The 17,231-nt window shown below is 41.0% G+C and overlaps 1 protein-coding gene across 5 annotated transcripts in view; it reads right to left on the reverse strand.

Moving 5' to 3' along the window:
• SETDB2 (SET domain bifurcated histone lysine methyltransferase 2) overlaps nt 1–17,231 on the reverse strand; it is a 187,417-nt gene that overhangs the window by 22,782 nt on the left and 147,404 nt on the right. For all 5 annotated transcript variants that reach the window (XM_029602852.1, XM_029602850.1, XM_029602853.1 and 2 more), the window contains 2 exons: nt 13,379–13,548; nt 9,742–9,994 (listed from right to left, as the gene is read on the reverse strand). In XM_029602852.1, coding sequence (XP_029458712.1) covers nt 9,742–9,994; nt 13,379–13,548 — 423 coding nt within the window. The remainder of the gene's footprint in view (nt 1–9,741; nt 9,995–13,378; nt 13,549–17,231) is intronic.

Raw genomic sequence — 17,231 nt, forward strand, 5'->3', positions numbered from 1 at the left:
ACAAACAGTTGATCAGACGTTTGGACAGCTGGACAGATATAGTAATCTCCAAGTACCACATCAGATGCTGTCTGACATCCAAGGTACGTAAAAAACGATACGAAACTCTAATCTCTGTCCCTGGCCAACGTTGGCAGAGAAACAGACTGACTCAAATAAAAGTCCAAAACCACTTTCAGCAAAAAGGAGGGCAAATCCGAAGCTGTACCACTCCCAGAGTCACACACAGAAAAGGCTCACGGAAAGAAAGAGCCTGCAGTTCAGAAACCCAATGTATGGAACAGATTTCCACTAGAAAAACTGTCTTCAAGGTAAGCACCCACAAGGAGAGGCCAAGGAACGTCCAAAAATAGGACCTGCCAAGAAATTCAGGATCAGATTAAGGTCCCACAGAGGCACCGGTAGCCACAAGGGAGGACAAGGATGGTGCGAAGGTGGCAGACCTCACGCATCACCTAGATAGGATTATAGACAGAGCTGGGGAGGAGTCGGCTTTTGTGGTACATGAGGGCATCAACGACATAGGAAAATATGGGAGAGATGTTCTGGAAGCCGAATTTAGGATTTTAGGAAGAAAGCTGAAATCCAGAACCTCCAGGGTGGCATTCTCTGAAATGCTTCCTGTTCCACATGCAGGTCCCCAGAGGCAGGCAGAGCTCCAGAGTTTCAGTGCGTGGATGAGACAATGGTGCAGGGAAGAGGGATTCAGCTTTGTAAGGAATTGGGGAAACTTTTGGGGAAAGGGGAGACTTTTCCGAAAGAATGGGCTCTACCTTAACCAGAGTGGAAGCAAGCTGCTGGCACTAACTTTCAAAAAGGAGATAGAGCAGCTTTTAAACTAGAACAAGGGGGAAAGCAGACAGCCACTCAGCAGTGCATGGTTCGGAGAAATGTATCCTTGAAGGATACTAATGAAACAGGAGAGTTAGGGCATCCCAACAGAGAGGTTCCATTAAAAGCAAATATAGTCCATTTGCCTATATGTAAAAAATCACCGAAGCTAATGATTTCTGAATTATCCCTAACAACTGTAAAGCAGGTGTTGTATCCATCGGTCTCAGATGGCTTCAACCTCTGTGCCTCACCTTTCTTTTTTCTCTCTCCTCAAGCCTTGGGAAGATGGCTGCTGCCGTGTCTTCATGCCACTCTCTCCGGCGTCCCCGGCTCGGCAACGGTGACGGTGTTCGCCATGATTTTCCTGAGGGCCTCTTAGGGTGCGCACGCGCACGCCACCCATGTCTATATCCACATCATGGTGGGAACCTCGCGGGCGTCCCCTCCAAGTGACGTCATCCCATCCTGGTATTTAGCCTGCCCTTCGTTTGCTAACAAACTAACAGGCCGATACAGTACAATGCGCTCCGACGGAGCTCACTGTTAACCTGCTATTGGATGCGCGTTTTCCCTTACCCCTTATTCAGTATGGGGTGGAAAACGTGCGTCCAACCCACCGAACCTAATAGTGCCCTCAACATGCAAATGCATGTTGATGGCCCTATTAGGTATTCGCACGTGATTCAGAAAGTAAAATGTGTGCAGCCAAGCCGCACATTTTACTTTCAGAAATTAGCGCCTACCCAAAGGTAGGCGCTAATTTCTTCCGGCACCGGTAAAGTGCACAGAAAAGCAGTAAAAACTGCTTTTCTGTGCACCCTCCGACTTAATATCATGGCGATATTAAGTCGGAGGTCCCGAAGAGTAAAAAAAAAAAAAAGACAAAAAAAAATTGGAAGTCGGCCGGTGGCTGTCAGGTCGAAAACCAGACGCTCAATTTTGCCGGCGTCGGCTGTCAAACCCGCTGACAGCCGCCGCTCCTGTCAAAAAGGAGGCGCTAGTTTCTACCGCCGGGCCTAATTTAAATACTGTATCACGTGCACAGGCGAGTGGCCTGTGCGCGCGTCGGGAGAGCGGGCGTTCGCCAGCTCTCCCGCAGACTTTACTGAATCGGCCTGTAAGTTAGCAAGGATTGGATTGGAATGCCTCCGGTCTAAGCTGCTCTGCCGCTTCCAGCAGCCACAGGAAGCTCTCTCTGCCCTTCGGGGTATTCTTCACTAACCTGGGTACCCGCTCCTCAGGGGCCCTTCTGCTCTATTTCAGGTAACTATCCTGGGATACCGGGTACTCGCTCCTTGAGGGCCTGCTCTCCCTAATCTATGCCTGCCACTGAACAACTTCTGCCTGCCAGGACCTTCTACAATACAGCTTCTGCTCAGTGAGTACTACCTTTCAGTCTGTCTCATCTTCAGTTTCAGCACTCGGAGTTACATCCGGGACCTGTCCCTGCTACGCCGCACTGCCTATCACCTACTCGAATGTGAGACTGGTCTCCTCTGCTGAGGACCCCTGGACTACTTCACTGGACTATCTTCACTGCTGCCCTCCCCAGGCAGCACCATCAAGCTGTACAATAAATACTACTTCTCTGTGTCTGCGTGTATAGAGTCTAGCCTAGTACTGCGGTTCCTCATGGGTCTCCTCCCCGAGGGAGTGGCCATCACCGCAGTACCCAAGAATCCACTCCAACACCTCCTTTTGTTTGTTAATACAAACAAAAAACACACTTTGAAATGTCTGTATGCCAATGGCAGAAGTCTAAGAAGTAAGATGGGAGAGTTAGAGTGTATAGCAGCAAATGATGAGATTGACACAACTGGCATCACAGAGACCTGGTGGAAGGAGGATATCAGGGTACAAATTATATCGCAATGATAGGGAGGATCAACTTTGTGGGGGTGGGGCACTTTATGTCCGGGAGGGTACAAAGTCCAACAGGATAAAGATCATACAAGAGACTAAATGCTCAGTAGAATCTATATGAGTAGAAATCCCATGTGTGTTGGGTAAGAGTATAGTGATAGGAGTATACTACCGTCCACCTGGAGAAAATGGTCAGACAGATGATGAAATGCTAAGAGAAATCAGGGAAGCTAACCAGTTTGGCAGTGAAATAATAATGGGAGATTTCAATTACCAAAGTGAAAAAAACATGGTTCAATATTTTTTCAAATCTGTAATGCTGTATGTTATGTTCTTATAAATTTAAAGAAATACACAGTTCTATGAAATTAGGGACCATCATACCACCCACTGTGCTTGCAAGTTAAAACTTGTATATTATGCACTTTGTTGGGTCACTTTTAATCATTGGTCCAAACAAGTCCAATATTTAGATATTCAATTTTTTTAACTTTTTTAACTTTTTTATGAACTTATGTGTAAAAAGAATGCAGGAGATATAACTTCCCTTCAGTGGCTGTTGGGGTCAGTAGTCAGCCACTGAAGGGAAGTAGACAGCCACTGAAGGGAAGTTATATCTAAACTCATCTATATCTAAACATCAAACTCATCCTCAACTTTGACAAAACTGAATTGATATTACTTGACAGAAAGAACAACTCTCTACAAACACCGCCACTCAATCTCATAGACCAAAATACAATATTATCTCCAATTAACCATGCCCGCAACCTCGGAGTAATTATAGACAAAGATCTTTCATCCAAAAATCATATTTCAACAAAAATCAAAGACAGTTTTCATAAACTACTCACACTTAGTCATCTAAAACCTTTTCTCCCAAATAATGACTTCAGAACAGTTCTACAATTACTAATTTTCTCCAATATAGACTACTGCAACTCTCTACTTCTCAACTTACCGCTAAACACCATTCGCCCTCTCCAGATCCTACAGAATGCAGCTGCAAGAATCCTCACAAGAGCCAAAAAGCATGACCTCATCACCCCAACCCTTATTTCACTCCATTGGCTACCAATAAAATACAGGATTGAATACAAAGTCCTTTCCATCTTACATAAAATTATATACGGAGAACAAAAAAATTGGCTAAGCCCCTACATACACCTACATACTCCAAGTAGAAACCTGAGGTCCGCAAAGGACTCCTTAAAACACCACCAACGCATTCAAATCAACTCACCTCCACCCAAAATAGAGCCATCTCCCTTGGCAGCCCAAAACCATGGAACTCCCTCCTGACTAAGCTAAGAATTCAAGAAAACCTAAAAACCTTTACAAAAGAATTAAAAACTTGGTTGTTCAACAAAGCATACCAATCCATCCAAAGGATCATCTAAACATCGCCATCCTCCAACACAGCCTCATGACTAATTGAAATTCATCACATCTATGCTCTTCTTAAATAAGAAAGAACTCATAAACTGAACTTTATCATTACTTATGTTATTTCCTAAGCCTTATAACAGTTTGTACTTTACAACCATTGTTAACCCCCCATTTCCCTGTAACCTATTTTGTAAACCGTTATGATGGCGTTATTTTAACGTTTCCGAATGACGGTATATAAAACTCCTTAAATAAATAAATAAATAAGTATCTCCTGCATTCTTTTTACACATAAGTTCATAAAAAAGTTTAAAAAATTGAATATCTAAATATTGGACTTGTTTGGACCAATGATTAAAAGTGACCCAACAAAGTGCATAATATACAAGTTTTAACTTGCAAGCACAGTGGGTGGTATGATGGTCCCTAATTTCATAGAACTGTGCATTTCTTTAAATTTATAAGAACATAACATACAGCATTACAGATTTGAAAAAATATTGAACCACGTTTTTTTCACTTTGATGTTACATTAATCGTGGGTCTGTGGATTAAGAGATACATTTTTTGTATTAGATTTCAATTACCCCAATATTGACTGGGTAAATGTAACATCAGGACTTGCTAGAGATATAAAGTTCCTGGATGTAATAAATGACTGCTTCATGGAGCAATTGGGTCAGGAACCAACAAGAGAGGGAGCTATTTTAGATTTAATTCTTAGTGGAACACAGGATTTGGTGAGAGAGGTAACGGTGGTGGGGCCACTTGGCAACAGTGATCATAACATGATCAAATTTAAACTAATAACTGGAAGGGGGACAATAAGTAAATTTGCAGCTCTAACACTAAACTTTCAAAAGAGAAACTTTGATAAAATGAGGAGGTTTATTTTTATTTATTTATTTAGGTAATTTATATACCGGAGGTTCCTGTATAATATACATATCACCCCGGTTTACAAGGAACAGTAACTATCGCTACATTTAGCGGTTTACATAGAACAGAATAACAATGAAGTTTTTTTTTTTACATTGAACAAATGATTGAACAAAAGGTTAAAATTACATTGAACAAAACATTGAACAAAAGGTTAAAAGTGTTCAACAGGCTTGGACATTGTTTAAAAATACAATCTTAGAGGTGCAGTCCATATGTATTCCACACATTAAGAAAGGTGGAAGGAAGGCAAAATGATTACCGTCATGGTAAAAGTGAGGTGAAAGAGGCTATTTTAGCCAAAAAAAATCCTTCAAAAATTGGAAGAAGGATCCATCTGAAGAAAATAGGATAAAACATAAGCATTGTCAAGGTAAGTGTAAAGCATTGATAAGACAGGTGAAGAGAGAATTTGAAATAAAGTTGGCCATAGAGGCAAAAACTCATAATAAAAACTTTTTAAAATATATCCGAAACAAGAAACCTGTGAGGGAGTCGGATGGACCATTAGATGACTGAGGGGTTAAAGGGGCTCTTAGGGAAGATAAGGCCATTGCAGAAAGACTAAATGAATTCTTTGCCTCCGTGTTTACTAATGAGGATGTTGGGGAGAAACCAGTTCCGGAGATGGTTTTCAGGGGTGATGAGTCAGACGAACTGAACGAAATCACTGTGAACCTGGAAAATGTAGTAGGCCAGATTGACAAACTAAAGAGTAGCAAATCACCTGGACCAGATGGTATGCATCCTAGGGTACTAAAGGAATTCAAAAATGAGATTTCTGATCTATTAGTTATAATTTATATCCTATCATTAAATTCATCCATTGTACCTGAAGACTGGAGGGTGGCCAATGTAACCCCAATATTTAAAAAAGGCTCTAGGGGCGATCCAGGTAACTATAGACCAGTGAGCCTGACTTCAGTGCCGGGAAAAATAGTGGAAACTATTCTCAAGATCAAAATTGTAGAGCATATAGAAAGACATGGTTTAATGGAACACAGTCAACTTGGATTTACCCAAGGGAAGTCTTGCCTAACAAATCTGCTTCATTTTTTTGAAGGGGTTAATAAACATGTGGATAAAGGTGATCTGGTAGATGTAGTGTATTTGGATTTTCAGAAGGCGTTTGACAAAGCCCCTCATGAGAGGCTTCTAAGAAAACTAAAAAATCATGGGATAGGAGGCGATGTCCTTTCATGGATTACAAACTGGTTAAAAGACAGGAAACAGAGAGTAGGATTAAATGGTCCATTTTCTCAGTGGAAAAGGGTAAACAGTGGAGTGCCTCAGGGATCTGTAATAGGACCAGTGCTTTTCAGTATATATATAAATGATCTGGAAAGGAATATGATGAGTGAGGTTATCAAATTTGCGGATGATACAAAATTATTCAGAGTAGTTAAATCACAAGCGGATTCTGAAACATTACAGGAGGACCTTGCAAGACTGGAAGACTGGGCATCCAAATGGTAGATGAAATTTAATGTGGACAAGTGCAAGGTGTTACATATAGGGAAAAATAACCCTTGCTGTAGTTACACGATGTTAGGTTCCATATTAGGAGTTACTACCCAGGAAAAAGATCTAGGCATCATAGTGGATAATACTTTAAAATCGTCAGCTCAGTGTGCTGCAGCAGTCAAAAAAGCAAACAAAATGTTAGGAATTATTAGGAAGGGAATGGTTAATAAAACGGAAAATGTCATAATGCCTCTATATCGCTCCATGATGAGACAGCACTTTGAATACTGTGTACAATTCTGGTCGCCACATCTCAAAAAAGATATAGTTGCGATGGAGCAGGTACAGAGAAGGGCAACCAAAATGATAAAGGGGATGGAACAGCTCCCCTATGAGGAAAAGCTGATGAGGTTAGGGCTGTTCAGCTTGGAGAAGAGACGGCTGAGGAGGGATACGATAGAGGTCTTTAAGATCATGAGAGGTCTTGAATGAGTAGATACGAATCGGTTATTTACACTTTCGAAGAATAGAAGGACTAGGGGGCATTCCATGAAGTTAGCAAGTAGCACATTTAAGACTAATCGTAGAAAATTCTTTTTCACTCAACGCACAATAAAGCTCTGGAATTTGTTGCCAGAGGATGTGGTTAGTGCAGTTAGTGTACCTGGGTTCAAAAAAGGTTTGGATAAGTTCTTGGAGGATAAAGTCCATTAATGGCTATTAATCAAGTTTAGTTAGGGAAGATGTTCGGAAGGATATGAATCAAAATGATTTGGGTTTCTCACCCCTTGAGGAAGGGGAAATTCCCCTGGATTTAGAGCCACATGGAACTCTGCTCCATTTCTTTCATATATGTTATGTATTATCATTTTCAATTTTTGTAAATATGTTTATATCCCTCTCCTCCCCCCCCCCCTTTTTTTTTCCTCGCTTGATTTCTGGCTCCTCCTCATAGCCCCTATTCTGTTTATTGCTCTCATGTTTCCCCCCTCCCCGTTCAATGTAATTTCAACCTTGCGCTATGATGTAAACCGATATGATGTGTATTTTAATGTCGGTATAAAAAAGCTGTTAAATAAATAAATAAATACAGATGAGCTGCTGGGTCTGTTATCTCAGACTTTGAAGACGCTTGGGGTGGCTGGGAGTGCCTCTACTAGTTCGCAGAAGAAGGACCCCATATTGGTCACCTTATGCAATGCATCATGTTTCTTTCCCTTCCTGGATGCAATTCAAGAGTTGATTGACTTAGAAAGGCAAGCTTTAAAAGGGGGTGCGCCTTAGCGGGTTTGTATCCCTTGGATCCAAAGGCAAGGGAATAGCTGCATTTCCTGATCATCCATCTTCAGGAAACGCAGCTGTTCTCTTGCCTTTGGATCCAAGGGATACAAATCCACTAAGGCGCACCCCCTTTTAAAGCTTGCCTTTCTAAGTCAATCAACTCTTAAATTGCATCCAGGAGAGGAAAGAAACATGACGCATTGCATATGGTGACCAATATGGGGTCCTTCTTCTGCGAACTAGTAGAGGCACTCCCAGCCATCCCAAGCGTCTTCAGAGTGAGATAACAGACCCAGCAGCTCATCTGTATGAAGGAAATGGAGCAGAGTTCCATGTGGCTCTAAATCAGGGGGAATTTCCCCTTCCTCAAGGGGGGAGAAACCCAAATCATTTTGATTCACATCCTCCCGAACATCATCAGGATCCATTGTATCGTGACATTTACATGTGGAGGTGGACAAGTGGGGACCCCCTAGAATGCAACCTTGATTTAGGAGACCATACCATCTCTGAAGGGCACCCCTGCAGAAAAGTCTGTAGAATTTGGGAAAATTCCACCCAGGAAAAAGAGGACGTGTCCATACCGGGCCTCATAAGCCTAAACCTGACGTCCATGGAGCAAATATCTCCTGAAGACATCTCTGTCATGGGATCAACAGATGAAGGGGACACTCTAGTTATGTCGCCTACTACCCCACTCCCCTCTGATCGAAGGGATGGACCAGCGTCGGCAAAATCAGGAGGAGGCAAATCACCTTGAGCATCCAAGCAGCGCTGACACAGACTAGCAGAAAGCCCTGGCTGTATCTCACTTATATGGCAAGCAGCACAAATCGCTAAGCACTTAGACTTCTTTGACACTGGCGCTATGCTGTATCTGCTCATTGCCTGCCCAAATTAAGATATGCACTCAAGTATGCGCTCAGCTATGTGCACAATATCTGCTCAGCTACGCACTCAAAAGGTACTCAGCTATATGCTCAAGACGTGCTTCAATACGCTTACACTGGCAGGACGCAGGAGTACATGCACAAACATAAGTGGCGGTCGGTCTTAAGCGCACAAGATGGTGCGCATGTACATGTCGATCTCACTAAACCGCCGCTTGGCAAGAAGGCACCCATGAAAGTGTGTGAAAAATGCCACTACTGCCTATCATTTGGCCAGAAAATCCAAGCCTGGGAGTGGGGTCTAGCCAAAGGCTGCTCAACTCGCCTAGCCTGTGCTGCCTTCTCCAGAGACATGAGCGGGAAAAGCGCCAAACATGCCAACAGAGGAAGACCCAGTAAGGACAAAATAGGGAAAAAAGAACCTCCCTAATCTTTCTTAGACTTTTTTTTTTTTTTTTTACTTGAGTTCAGTCGTCCCTGGCTGATGGCAGGAGCAGGTCTCTAGCTATGGGGGAGAGGGCAAAAGCTTTCACCCCCAAGCCTCTCTCAGCGTTCAAACACTTTTTTTTTAAATGTCCATGCCTAAAAAGGCTACCAGACTCAAGGCACTCAACTGAGGGAGGGATCCACCGCTATCACCTCAGGAGGCAAGTGGTGCGATTAACTTCTTATTTTCTCCTGAAATTTTTCACTTCTTTATTTTATTTTTTTACTATAAGCAATCCCCAGTAGGGAAATGCATGTCCACCAGCTGCTGGAGATGGAGAATACTGGGGAGCTGATGTCAGGGCAGGGCTATATGTCTGTGACATAAGCTTTTACTCCATCTCCATCTGCTGGTAGAGGTGCATAACTCACTTGTGGGGACTGGCCTGCTTGAGTGCAGAGGAAGTTTCTATGCTTTTATTCTGACTGTGCTCTTTTGGTCACAGCTCTCAAATGCACATGTAAACATAATAGCTTCATTTCAACTACTGGACTTGACTTTAAATAATTTTGAGCAATATTCTTTTTGTCTCCTCTCCTGCACCCCTAGGTATTGAATGTATCCTTCTGTATGCAGCCCATTGCTGTATCTTACCCCAGGGGCTGTGGCTGTTTCCCATGCTTCACAGCCTGTAGAACAGGTTTACAGTGCCCTTTATCACTATTGTCTTCCTCAGTATGGATGAATTCAATCTCAGAATCTGAACAAGAAATTTCAGTTTTTCTCTTCTTTGACAAAGTTGTGACACTTTCAAATGTTCCATCATCCTCATCATCATTATCTAAAGCATCTTTGGCTTGGTTTTCAGAACCACCTTCTTTGTTAACAGTTTTGCTTAATATCTTGCCTAAAGAAAACACACCAATGATTATAAAACTTCTGGTCATGCTTTAGCAGCCTCTCACCATTCATTCCCAAGTGCAATTTTTAAGGATGTTTATTTTAGACTTTTTCCACTTTTCAAAAAATATTTTGGTTCAATTGCAGCAGTGCGGCTGCATAACGCAAAATGGGTAGAATCAAAACCACTACCCACAAAACTGGGCTATAAATATCTTCCTAATGCCTTAGGTCTAGCATGGTTTAAAGATATAGGGGCAGAAGGATTCAGTGTGAACATACATCTTGCTAAATATTGAAGAGGAGATCTTACAAAAAGTGATTTCCCCCTCTATTTGATAAACACTGGTGGTATCTAAAAAGAACCTCCTTTTTATCCCCCATTTTGATGTTCTATTCAGGTAGATTTTGAATGCCTTCTGAATCAGGGTCCTTGGGATCTTCAACTGCATCTGGTTTTCAGCATATCCACACTGAATACTCATGAGTTACCCTGGCATATATCTGGTCTAAAAACTAGGATAATTTGTATATTTTGGTTATCCGGAAATCCAGACTTGGTAGACAGTTTGAAGCTGCAAGTTTTGAAAACCCTTCATAAAAGTATGCTTGGTTCTGTCTCAGACAGAGCTCTTACTGGTCAATGGGCTACCCTTTGATATGCCTGAGAAATATAAATCATTTCAGAGCAGAAAGAAAGCTGTCACCATCAACCAGTATATGATATCAAAGTATTTCTCAGCACTGTAGACTATTTCTTTTTTTTAAGAAGATGTAGTTATCTATTTTTAAAATGTCAACTTTTTCTACATTACTACACCAAAATAATCAATATTTTCAAAACATTTTCTTCAAGAAGCCAAACATTAAAATCTGTTTCTGCCTGTTCAATATAGAGTGTCATCTCTTTTAATGCATCATGGAAATTTGTGTATGTTAGAAACTAAGATGGCCACCCTACTGTCCCTTTTTCATTGCTCTTTAAATTAATTTTGATTTGCAAACAAGGCATCAAAAAACGTGGAAATTTTAAGCCTTACTGCTTAGCCTTCCACCATTATGCTCTATGAATGGATGGTTTTACAGTATAGGATAAAACTTGTCTATTTCTTTAAGCAAATATATGGGTTGAAATGACCTCTAGAGGGAGTATGGTACTGCGTATATACAAGTACGAATTTGGGGGAGATTCTTGGAGATTTTGGGAGTTGGAATTAAAGAGAGCAGGACCTATCCCTGGATTCTGGGGATCCCTCTTATGGACCTCTGGTTTCCAGTCCATAAGTGGCCTTTCTTTGTACCTTTGGGGCTGATGGGCCAACGAAATGCTCCTAGGTACAGATGCTTAGTGTCTTATCCAGAGCTCTAGGAGAAGCCATGCACTTATCTTCCAGAATACTATGCTGCCAAAGATAATCATACATTGATGGATTCAGGGCTATTAATGAATACCACCTGGTTTATCATGGGGTAAACCTGGAGATGTTATTCCTTTTTTGTTTATCTAGAGCTAATACAGCTCTGATTTGTTTTGCTATCAATTTCTGGGACCTGTGTATCCAAAACCGTTTGTTCTTATGCCTCCAGTTAGGATCTTTGACTCATTCCATTGTTGTTTTAATGCTGGTACCCCAGATGAGTAGATAAAAATTTAATAAAGCTGAAACTATAAAACTGTTATGAACAAGTCCTTTTGTTGGATCTCAGGGTGTGAACCTAGAGATCTAGTGCCAGGATAGTAACCCTATGGCACCCCTAGCAGGGGCAACATATGGATGTTTTGTGGAACAATTTATTTTTAAATGGCCACTGATCAACAGAATTCAAATATATTCTAACACAACAAACAGATTTTGTGAAAAACAGCATGACCAATGGTTTCACTGGCTGTGTTATTTGGCAGCAGATAATGTTAAGTGTTTTTAGTGTTGATTAAATAACAATGTCTTTGTAAATAAACTTTCATTGAAGCAAAATAAAAAAAAAGCAAATGGTCATGAAGGAGCAGTGTATTCTTTCACTATGATGCCCTAAAGATTTACTTTATAATCTTCATCATGTACTGTTTATTTAAATTTACAAACCTAAAATATTTTAGAATTACAACTGCTACAAGTACAACCATCTCTAGGGTGGAAACAGACAGCTATTACTTATTTATTTGTCCTCCCACCCTCTCAAAGTTTGTGTGTGTATCACTTTAATTTTGTGGATTCTCCTGGAAATCCATGGATTTACCAAGGTTGACATCACAAATAAATTGAGTTGCTGTGGATTTCCTACAGTTTATTGTAATGGACTACCTGCAGGAATCTGATTCATTCACTAATAGGCATTGTTTATGCCTACTTGTGTATGCATGTGTGCTGGACTACCAGAGGAAATCTGCATCATTCCCTAATGTTGTGTCCTGTCATAGACGGCTGTGACTGCTCTGCCTCACCTCTCTTCTACCCTTTTCCTCCTCCCTGGGAAGAATGGCTGCCTCCGGTGCTGATTGCCGAAACCCTCGCCGTCTCCGACACAGCATGGGCGTCCCCTGCCCGCCATGCTTCTTCCTGAGGCCTCCTAGGCACGCGCGTGCACGCCACCTACGCTTTTTAATACGTCATGGCGGGAACCTTGGGGGCGTCCCCACCACATAACGTCAGTACCTCCAGGTATTTAAACCTCCACTCCGCTATAGCCCAATGAATTGGCAAGGACTTTGGTTTTGCTACTCTGACCGTTTCTAAGCTGCTCGCTTGGATTCCTCTCTACCCTCCGGGGTGACTCGCACCTACGGAAGTTCTGGGTACCCGCTCCTCGGGGGCCTCTCGCTTCTATCTGCCCTTCGGGGTTCAACTACCTAACCTGGGACTACCTAACTCTGAGACTACCTGAGGACTACCTGGGACTACCTAACTCTGAGACTCTGGGACTACCTAACTCTGAGAATCGCTACACTCCAGTTCTCCTTAATCCACCCTTCAGGTTCGGCTTATCCCGCGCTGCGGAACACTACCCAACCTTGCTACATCCGGGTGAGACCATCATATATAGAGACTGTCTGAGCTTACTGTGATATCGCTGGCCTACAGTATTATCCCTTCTTTGAAGCAAGATTCTACTTACATCAGCAGTACAAAAAAGCTTTCTTTCCTCAGTGTCTGCTTACTAAGAGTCTAGCCTATCGCTGTGGTTTCCCATGGGGCCCCTCCCCATGGGAGGAGTTATCGCCACTTCGACCAAGAGTCAACAATATGCCACAAACCCAACACCTAATAGGCACTGTTATTGCCTATGTGTGTATGCATGTGTTCTGATGAAATAACTTGTTATTTGTGCATATCCTTGCTCTCCTGAAGGAAACTGGGGCTCATTGTTGGGAAAGGAGATAAGATATGCTTACCTGTATAGGTACAAACAAATGTTCCTTTGTCAATATCATCTAAACAACGGACTCCCCAGCCCTTATTTAGTGTTTTAAACACTTGCAGTCGGAGTTGAAGGCCATGCTGCACTACCCTGTTCTGGCAGGTCATCTTGTCACATTTGCATAACATACCACATTCAAAAATTCTGTAAATAAAATAAATACAAATTATTTTTCAAACAAACTCCAAAAGCACACATTTTTAAAAAAATATTAGAGAATATGATTTTATTACACTGAAGAATCCCTATGAGCTGGGAAAATGCAAGGGTTTATGGGAAAAAATTCTCATATCATCATCCATAAGAACAAGACACTGTATGCTTATATGTACAAATAAAATCTGTAAATGCTGATTAATGTCAATTTGGAATAACTTTACATTCCTAAGCATCCTGTAACTTTGTCAGAAATGTTAGTACATCCTGGATGAATACCATTTAGGAATTAAAAAGATAAAAAAAAATCATAGGCAAGAGGTGCAAATAATACAACATTGAATGAACTTGGTTCAAATTTAAATGTGCTACACTTCTATAATCTGATGCCTCTTGCCTCGCAATGGATTGCAATATTAAAGGTTATAATGTTTGAAAAATTTAGTGAACTAGTATATGATCCCAAAAGTTAGTAAAATTCATAGGTGCTTTCTCAGAGCTTAAAACATGATGTGCAGAGTGCCCACTTTGGGCCTGAGTTTCAAAGACATAAGGTCGAGAGAGCAGTAATCCGCCCTGATGCAGCGTTTTTGCGAAACTTTAACGTTGGCGGCGACTGACAAAGATTGAATGAGTCCATGTCGGCACACACTTGTTTTGTAAAGAGCAAACCTGAAACAAGTTGTCAGATAAGTGCCTTTTTTCCCTTTCTTAAGATGTTGGGAATGTTTCAGAATTTTTTCAAATATACGTGATAACTCTGTTCTGAAACTTGAACACACGGAGCATATTCCATTTGAAGAACAAGTTGGGTTTGTGGTTGAATATAAGTTGTTGGAATCACCGTTAAGCTGTTTATAAAGAATTGTTGAAAACTGTTGAAAATTGGACAGAGTAATGTCACAAAGACAGTGTAATATCTTTTCAACACGAAGAAAAATAACAGTGTTTTATAAAAATGAAAAAAAGAGATGAATAAGACCAGTGACTGAAATTACTGGCCTATAAGTATCTGGGTTGATCAGACACTTTGCCAGCTCTGAGGTCTTCTCTCTCAACTCAAAAATTTAAAAAAAGGGTCAAAAATAATTTATTCAGTTGATCATATAATAAAGATTTGAATATTTAAAAAAAAATTTCATGATTAATCAAGACAACGTTATATTCAAGATTAACAGCTAGTTAATTGTTAATGTCTTAATTGGAAACTAGCTGTCCCTTATTTGTGGTTTGATAGATATAAATTCTACACATGTACTTTTATGCAAACTACTGAGCAGCGTTCCAGAGTGCAGAGTTGGAACTTACGCATATGCTTTTTGTATTTTTAAAAAAGAGTTAATCCGCACAAGTCACCTCTTCCAACAAGGAAGTGTATAACTTTGAGCAAGTCAACTATGTGCGTATCAGGCCAATTACCCTGATCATTTTCAAAGCAAATTTAGGTGCACAAGTTTGCTTGGAAAATACTGGCAAAAGTCTGCACATAACTGCACAGTTCTAAAATTACTCTCTTAGGGCCTGATTTTCAAAAGCATTTACACATGTAAATGTACTTTTCCCATGTAAGTGGGTTTTTGAAAATTGCTTCAATAAATGCCATTGAATTAACCATAGGATTTATTCGTAGTAAGTGAACTTTGCTCGAGTAAATGGCTTTTGAAAATTACTAAGATAGTATATTACATTCACACGCATAACTCCTTTGAAAATTACCTCATTGTGCGTGGTGACAGATTTACACAAAGTTTGGCTGAAAAAAATTCTGCTCATTGCTTTGTCTTCTTCACTAAACATGCACGAGACAACATTTTTATATTATACAGTAAGATGGGCCATGTTGAAACCTGGAGATTTATAACAAACCACTTAAGTATTTGACACAACTTATGAATGTAGGCAAGTGTGTGATTCTTCTAAAAATGAATGTGGGGTGTCCAGTGAAAGGCAAACCACTTGAAATAGCTGACTTAATGGCGGTTAATGTAAAAACTACTCCCGGATACTTTTTCTGCATCCTCAAACCCTTTATGGGCCTCACCAGTGTTACTGCTTCATTTTGCCACTAGTGGGTAATACAGGCAAGGAGAACAGTAGTTGGAAAAAAATGAATTTTTGCATAGCTGGTTTCTTATATATTGAAAAGGTCACCCAGTAAATCCCATAGAGGAGGCTGATTGGGTTGCCACAAATAATGGCCCTGCCTTTGCAGTGAGGGGTTCTTCTGTCAGTGCAACATGTAATTAAAGTTGGTGTGCTTTATCCCAGGAACTCCCAAATTGTGCTTTCGCTCTTATAAGTGAGTCCAAGGAAACCTGCATGAGAGTTACTGTAGTACTGCATAGCAGTAAGACTGTAAAACAGTATTTTTTTTTTGTTTTTTGAGGGGGGGTTCTGGAATAAGATCAAGTCTTCATGCACTGCCACAGGAAAATGTAAATTGCAGCTTTGTCTTGAAAACATGCTCTTCCTTCTCATGAGATAAAGCCCACTGGCCTCAATAACCCCTAGATTTATCAAAATGCTATAAATATAGCAGAAATAGTGCCTGCGATAAACAAGGGGGCATGCTTAGGATAATTTCCCTGCTCCCACATTCCATAGGTAATTTCCACAAGGTGCGATAAATGTATTGCACCTGCACTATTTTTCACTTCATTCGCTGATTAATACACTGCGGGTGCGTTACGTGAAAAATATTTTAGCACGCATGGAGAGAGAGAGAGAGAAACACAAAGAAGAAAATTTAAAACCTTAATTATTGGGTGTTACTCATTCAAAGAAAAAGAATCAGTCAATCAATTTATTGGCTGAAGTACTGGAAGTGGTAAGCAGAGATGACAAGTGATAAATAAGATTTGGAATTCTTTTGAATTCTTGAAAACCTGCCTTTGAAATGTCAGGTTTGTAAGAGAAATATAAAATATGAGGGAAAATGAAAAGCCCATTTTTCCATCCTCCTACAATATTACTTCATTTCTAGATTTGACCTGATGCCCCACTGGAAGGATTCTAGGTGTTTGCCTCATGCTTCTTTGAAGTCTGATACTGATTTTGCCCTTACCATCTCTATTTGGAGGTTGTTCCATATATCTACCACCTTTTCTGTGAAGAAATGCTTCCTAAAATTATCCCCAAGCCTACCTCCCTCCTGCTTCATATCAATATCAATTAAAAAAAACATTTACCTTTTCTGCATTTTACCTTTGAGCTATTTGAATATGTCAATCATGTTCCCTTCTCTTTTATCTCTCCTCCAGTGTGCAAACATTTAAGTCCTATCTCACAGAGTTTATGGCATAGACTCGGCATTTCAGTAACCCTCTTCAGGCCTATTGTTACGTTGGTGGACCCTTGAGCTGAAGCAGAGTTAACGCCACCCACAGGGCAGGGCCCTGAAGGTTCCCGCTGTCGGTAGGCAGAGGTTGGAAGATACAGAGGCTTAACAGGAATTTCACCACTGCCAGTCCTTGTTCCCTGCAGGTTGAGCCTTTGGGTACTGGGACTGGCTGGACTTAGGCGCAAGCCTCTGAGAAGCATGGTATCTGAAGAAGGAGCAAGCTAAGAGGAGGTCCAGGCAGGCCGAGGTTGGGGAAGGCAGCAGAACAGTGAACGTGAAGACGAACCTGCTGCAGAACAAGTGAAGTCGAGTGGAAATCCGAGGTCAACCA

This window comes from Rhinatrema bivittatum, chromosome 5 (genome assembly GCF_901001135.1).
Source record: "Rhinatrema bivittatum chromosome 5, aRhiBiv1.1, whole genome shotgun sequence".
Lineage (NCBI taxonomy): Eukaryota > Metazoa > Chordata > Amphibia > Gymnophiona > Rhinatrematidae > Rhinatrema > Rhinatrema bivittatum.